A 6,950-nucleotide genomic window follows, 5' to 3' on the forward strand; every position below is an offset into this window, starting at 1 on the left:
TCATCGTCCTGGAGCAAAGATGAAATCCAGGGCCTGCCGTTCGGCAGCTGCCACGTTGGGGTGCCAGAGATCCACCATGAAGACCACCCGTGGGCCATCCTCAGCGGAACCTGGGGAGGAGGAACACAAAGGGGTCAGGTTAGCCCTGGCACACTCAATGTGGCCTGAGCTGAGGTCCAGTGGGCATGGGAAGACCTTCCTTCCCAGATGGGGAATGTTCGTGAGGTCTCTCCCATGCCTGAGACAAAGGCAGATGAAGGGAAAAAGAGTAGGGGAACCAGGCAGGGCTGTGGGACTGTCACGGTGGACACAGTCTGCCTATTGTGGTCCCCGCCCACAGAACGTCCGACCCTGAGAGAGAACCTGAATATGACAACAGCCTTTAGGTGGTGACGGTTGGGTGAAGTTGGCTCGGCACCTGTAATAACAGCTACCCATGTGGGGAGACTATCTGAGAAGGTGAAGTGGGGGCGGGCTTAGGAATTCCTGGTCAGTTTTGTCTGGTACCCAAAAACTATTCTTTAAGAATGTCTAATAACCATAAAGCAAGCAGGCAGGCAAGCTCTGGGAGAGGCAGTGCCCACCTTCGTGGAATGCAGTGTGCAGGAAGGAGTCGTCGAAGAGCAGGCAGCGACCTTCTGCCCAGCACTGGGGCTCACCTCCCACCACCAGCTCACAGCCACTGGGAGTCTTCAGACCTTAGAGAAAAACACAGGACTGAAAGTGAAGGCAGCCAGGGTCCAAGGCTGTAGATGGTGGAGCTGGGCTGCTCCAGGGAACGTTCAAAAGCTTCTGGTCTTTCACACACTCCCCCGGAATCCACACTGTGGACTGTCTGTGACCCGTAATTCAGAGACCGAGACCACCCTGAGGTGTTAGGGATCTCTGAGGATTAGTTCATGGATGGGAACTTATAAAACGGGCCTTTCTACCACATGAGGTCACAGCAAAAGGGTGCCATGCCCACTGTGCTGGCAAGTCTTATGTTCGCTTGGCACACAAAGTAGAGTCATCTGAAAGGAGGGAGCCTCCATAAGATCTGACTGTAAGACATTTTCTTAATTAGTGATTGATGGGGTAGGGCTCAGCCCACTGTGGGTGGTGCCACCCCTGGGCTGGTAGTCCTGGGTTCTATAAGAAAGTAGGCTGAGCAAGCTAGGAGGAGCAAGCCAGTAAGCAGCACCCCTCCATGCTTCTGCATCAGCTCCTGCCTCCAGGTTCCTGCCCTGTTTGAGTTCCTGTCCTGACTTCCCTCAATGATGGATTATGATGTGGAAGTGTAAGCCAAATAAACCCTTTCCTCCTCAACTTGCTTTTGGTCATGGTGTTTCATCACAGCAAATAGGAACCCTGACTAAGACACCCAGCTGGCAGTCAGAGCAGCCTCGGCCTCACAGAGATCCACCTTGGACCTCCAGCCTCAGGACCATGAGGAGTATACCTCTGGGCTGTTGTTTCATTTGTTCAGACAGGGTCTCACTGTATTGTTCGGGCTGGCCTTGAACTCAAAATTCTCCTACCTCAGCCTCCTAAGTACAGGCACCACCACCCAGCTGTTTCTGTTCTCTTTTAATTTAAAACTTTGTATTATTATTATTGTGTGGGGTATGCCTGACACTGCCATGTAGTGGTTAGAGGACAACTTTCAGGCGGTGGCTCTGTCCTTCCACTGTGGGTCCCTGGAATCAAACTCAGGTCACCAGGCTTGTAAGGCAAGTGCCTTCAACCACTCCCAATGAGCCAAATCTCTAGCCATTTTCTGTTGTTCAAAAGCCACCCAGCATGTGGAATTGTCCTAATAGCCCAACTGTCAGTCTTTCTAGGGACAGGAGACTGGTGAGACAGTGCTGGCTACCACCCAGGTCCCCAGCAAAACTACTCCTTTGCCCACTTCATCTGGTCTGGGTCCCAGACTCTTTTACTTATGTTAGTAGCTCGATGTCCTCATGACCTCAAGAATTCCTGATGTCTAGTCCTGGAACCATGGGAATCCAGGGCTGCTGGATCCAAACCAGCTTCATTTATGTACATCCAGCCTACAGCAGGACCCCTTCAACAGACCATCTCCTGCGGCATCCAGGGATATCAAGAACCCATTCATTCCTGCAAGTTACTAGCTGCTCTGAGAAGAGAGTGATTACCAGGACAAGGTGTGCACATTCTACACACATGCCTGCACCCACAATGTATACGGTACGCACAGATCAGACATTAACACGGGAATCCAAACCTACACGTCCTTCTCCCAGCCTGCCTACTCAGCACCCTTGGATCCCTACCACATCAATCTCTGAGGCCTTCCCCTACTCTGCATGCTGAAGCGTTTGAACAGCACAGTAGGTAGTAGGTAGCCAGTATGCACTTCTGTGGTTTGGCACTTTCCCAGCATGCATGAGACTGGGGTTCATCCAGCACCGTGTAAATCAAAAGCTCTCACAAAGCAAGACTTTTCAAAAGAAAATCTTCACTCTCATTGCCAACAGCCTGAGCCCCAGCCTGGCCCAGCCTGGCCCAAGTCTGCCATCTGCTCTCCTCTGGTCTACCCTACCTTCCAGCTCTGTTTGCAGCCCAGCTCCCTTCATGGACTCTTGCCAGAGGTTTATTAACCAAAGCCATCGTGTGGATCAAAGCCTACCTGGTAATAGTGATGGCCTCTGCCTGCCAAGAACTTCAAATGCACAAACTACTTCTTCCTTTTCCTCAAATAGCCCTGAAGGCAGAGTTGAGCACCCCCCACACCCCATTTCAAAGCGGAAGCTTGGCTTCCAGGGCCTGACAATGGGGGTTAAGTGAGGAACTCATTCCAGGTCCTGCTGAGCCACCAGAGCCCTGAGGTTCACTGTCTCCTGGGGAAGAGGCCGTGCCTTTATAGAGCATTGTGTAGTCATGAGAGCCACTGCCATGCTCAGGAGAGACTGCCAGGCACTATGCCAAATGGCCACTTAGTGTGTTGTGTCCCCAGCCTTCTCCACAGCACTGGTGCTGTGTGTCCACTTTGCAGAGAGGCAATGAGGTCTATGGAGCTGCCTGTGGATCCAGACTCCGGCTTCAAGCTTCTGCCCTGTCCCGCCAGCCCTCTGATGATGTTCCTTCCTTCTTCTTCTCAGCGCAGACATCTTCAGTCCAAACCATACCTTACCCAAAACCCTCACCCAGAGAGCAGAGGGAACAGAGCTGCTGGGGAGAGAGGGGGTGGGGGGCGACTAGCAACTGGCACAGGCTCCCTGCAAAACACACTAGCAAACCCCACCACACCCCGCTCAGGACACTCATCCTACGCTTCTCCCACCTCCTGCAGCCAGCCAGCACCACCTCTTAACAGCTGCCACCTAGCACAGCACGCTCTAGCAGGTTCACCAACAAGGCCATGGCCTCTGTCGCCAGCCTCTGTCACCATCCACCAGGAAGAAGGTAGTTCGCTGTTGTGAAGTCTGTCTCTACACCTAGCTCTGGTGACTGCTCTGAGACACACCTCATCTGATCGGATCGCCGAGGGAGAACTGCTGCCTCACTTTCTATGGAAGCTCAGAGGAGGGAAGCAACCTACTCAAGGCAGCACAACTACGGTTGGACTAGATAAAAAAGGCAATTAACTTGACACTCAATTTGCACACTGCACACACACACACACACACACAGTGCACAAGATTCCTAGACTTTGAATAAAGTGACCAGAACACTGGCCACCATTGATGTGACTCAGAATGTTTAAACATCTCTCACAGCCTCCCGGGTACCATCAGGGACCTCTGTCATCGCCAGAACCCCAGGGGTTCCGTGTCAGCCACCTCAGAAGCACAGCAGCCACCAGCCATACCTGGATATGCAAATGTAAGTGAAAACTTGAGGTCAGCTGTCCACTAACCACAGCCTGAGCCCTCAACAGCCACATGTGGCCAGGTGCTCACACAATGGACAGGAAAGATGGAGGACACTGTCACTACCCTCTCTTCCAAAGTTCTTTCAAAGAGAGCTTTTCCTGCCAGATGCTAGATTTAGGTTAGTGTGTGGCCTGGTGGTAGAGAGCATGTGTGAGTGCCCGGGTTCCATCTCTGGCACCACAGGAGAATGAATCAGAGTTTGAGAGAATAAAAAGAAAAGAGGTTTACATCCTGCCATCACAGTTGTTTATAGGCCCACCACCAGGGAAAACTTTCTGAGGCTGGGGATATGGCTCAAGTTTTGTAAAGTGCTTGTGGACAACCATGAGGACTTGAGTTGGAACTTAGCATGTGAATTGGCTAGGCACTGAGGCACACACGTGTAGTCACAAGGCTGGGAAATCAGAGACAGGGAGACAGACCTCCCCCCCCCCAGGGGCTTGAGGCCAGCTAGCCTAACCTAGCCAGTGAGCCCCAGGTCCCAGAGAGATCCTTTAAAAACAAGGTAGATAGATCCTGAGAAACAAGACTCAATGCTGACCTCCAACCTGTCTCCAACACACATGCAGACAGGTACACACATATAGTTCAGGCTAGCCCTTCAAGTCTCAACCCTCCTGCCTCAGCCTCTTGAGTGTTTGGACTGCTGGTGTGTGCCACTGCACCCAGCTGAATGCTGTCTGTATTTGATCAAAGCACTCAAGAGGTAAAGGCACCTTGTTACATGAGGCTCTCATAACGTGCATGCTGGGGCTCTGCCGCCTCCACGTACCTAGGTGGCACCGGATGCGGATGTTGGTGGGTCCGTAGTGCTCCGTGATCACAGTCCCAGGGCTCAGCACCGAGATGCAGGCATTCCCGAAAACATTGTTTCCAATACAGGTCCGGAGGCTGCCGAGCAAGCGGTACGTCCGTGGGCACTTCCTGCAGTTCCTGGGGACACAAACTCCCTGGTTGACAAAGTCAAAGGTGAACCACTCCCCACTGGGGGTGCTATTCACTTTCCACCCCTGCGGGAGGCTGCAGTTAGAGAAGGCCTTGTAGAGTGTCTCGAACTCGCAGAGGATGGCCTGGAAGTTCCTCTCCAACAGCTCCACATCGTGTTTCTGTGCGTCCCGGGAGAAGTAGGGCGTAGTGGGGAGGTCAGGCAGGAAGAAGACCTCGGGTTTCTGGATGGAGGGCTGGCTGCTGAGGTAGCGGCCCTGTTCCCGGATGGCCTTGTGGATGCGGCCCATGCCGGACCATGAGTACCGCTTGGCGTATTCCTGCAAGTTGTGGTAAAGCTTCTGATTGAGGCCATCGTGGTGCATACAGCGCACACACTCAGGTGACTGGCAGTACATGGACCCATTCTGTAGCACGCTGGCATCCACTCCTTGCAGGAGGGAGTTGACAGACACATGGGGTCGAGGCTGCTCTCGGCCCACATGGTAACAGTACCACACAAACATGACCAGCAGGCAGGCCACAGTGACAACGGCTGTGCTGTCACAGTCCCTCACAGACTGGATGCCAGTGGCAATGCAGTCCCTCAGGCCATCCAGAGACCAGCTCCAGGCCACCAGCCACTCCAGCCACATCTTGAGGGACTCAGTACTTGGAGTGAAGGTGTCTCAGATGACCAGTCCTTGGGGGGTGGCCAGGGCACCCACAGCATGCAGGTTAGCAGGTGGGAGGAGCTGTTGGAGCACAGGGAGGCATGGCTGCCACTGTCCCTCAGTTCCTTCCAAGGGCGCCATTGATGGACAGTTAGGCCTGTTGATGGTGCCCACCAGTAAAAATCACTGATGTTGGGTGGAGGGGGCTGCCGTATATCCTATTAGCTAATGTAGTCAGTCACTGTGAAAGGGTTTTCATGATGTCCAGACCTGGGATAGAAACCAGAGGAGGAAAAAAAAAAAAAAAAAAAAACAAAATATGAAAGTTGTGACTAGAAACGTCCTAAATAGCGACAATCTTGGGAAAACGGAAATGTATCATCAAATGTGACGGGGGGGGGGGGGGGGCTGTCACAATGGCATGTTCTCCCTTCTTTTCTCAAACATGTCATAAATCAGGCTGATATCCAGGAAGTGGGTGTCCTGGAGTGGTGTCTGTGGCAGATACACCTCTTTCTGTGCTCAGCTGGGAGGTGACCTCGCTCACAGGGAAAGCAGAGACCTTCCAAGTCTCTGCCTCAGTTTCCCACCTCTGACAGCAGTGGTACTGCTTTGCCAACTTTCCTACTTTAGGGAGATGGAGCCCAAACTTCTGTAAAACAGAACACAAGGCCAACTGTGCCTCCCAAGTCTCTAGAACCCAGAGTGTCCCCTGGTTTCTCGGAAACACTCTGTCTGCCCCTCCTTTTCCAAGGTGGTGTGAATAGCCAGGTCTGTGTTCTCTGGAAAGCCCTCCAGCACCTGGAGGAACACAGCTGGGAGCATTTCAGGGCTCCTCCTCTGCCCCTTGGGGAGAATGGGGGACAATGACAGCAAAACTGTGTCTCTTGCTGCCTGGACTGGCTAGGCCTGGGAAGTCTGCAGCATAGCAGAGAAGTTACACGTGCAAACTAGACATGGACCTGACTGGGTGTGGACACCAGTCATTTGCAGGGCATTTTCCTCTCCAAGCCTCAGTGTCTTCATCTATCCACTAGCTGTGGATAACGTCACAGTAAGCCCTTCATGTGAGATTGATGGGCAAACCAAACATGGAGCATGTCCCAAGGCTCCCACCCCAAGCAGAAGGCAAAGGCTGAAACACCCCGACTCAGGGTGATGTCCACTCCTGGACTCAAGGAAAACCTGTGTTGCTCATTCACCACCTACTGACATCATCCTGGTGTCGGCTGAATAAAGGAATTGCTTGACTATAATGTTTAGGAAGTAAAAAACACACACGCTGAATATTCATGGGGATCCATGCTTCTAGGAAAAGTACAGGGATGGGGAGATGAGAAGCCAGTTTCTTCTCAAGATGCAGGGCCCGGGTGTTAAGCACCTTCACCGGCCCTTCCTCCATGGGTGATACCATCACTCCGCTGTTTCCACTTTAGGAAAAGGGAAAAAGCCCCAGAAAGGTGTCTTCTTT

General features: G+C 52.6%; 1 protein-coding gene across 1 annotated transcript; it reads right to left on the reverse strand.

The window, feature by feature from the left end:
- On the reverse strand, positions 1–5,479 carry Asphd2 (aspartate beta-hydroxylase domain containing 2). Its single transcript, XM_035443520.1, has 3 exons — positions 4,654–5,479; positions 585–698; positions 1–110 (listed from the first exon to the last, which is right to left on the reverse strand). Exons 1-3 carry the CDS (start codon positions 5,459–5,461, stop codon positions 1–3), a joined length of 1,032 nt encoding a protein of 343 aa, XP_035299411.1. The 5' UTR covers positions 5,462–5,479.
- Between the last annotated feature and the right edge of the window lie 1,471 nt (positions 5,480–6,950).

The sequence above is a fragment of the Cricetulus griseus genome, chromosome 4 (assembly GCF_003668045.3).
Source record: "Cricetulus griseus strain 17A/GY chromosome 4, alternate assembly CriGri-PICRH-1.0, whole genome shotgun sequence".
NCBI lineage: Eukaryota > Metazoa > Chordata > Mammalia > Rodentia > Cricetidae > Cricetulus > Cricetulus griseus.

What these genes read in the sequence shown, in the direction of transcription:
- Asphd2 (XM_035443520.1), bottom strand. Translation starts at nt 5,461, where the DNA reads ATGTGGCTGGAGTGGCTGGTGGCCTGGAGCTGGTCTCTGGATGGCCTG. An exon ending in CCGCATCCGGTGCCACCTAG is followed by an intron (nt 699 to 4,653) that starts GTACGTGGAGGC and finishes TTTTTCTCTAAG; the next exon opens with GTCTGAAGACTCCCAGTGGC. An exon ending in GCACACTGCATTCCACGAAG is followed by an intron (nt 111 to 584) that starts GTGGGCACTGCC and finishes CCTCCTCCCCAG; the next exon opens with GTTCCGCTGAGGATGGCCCA.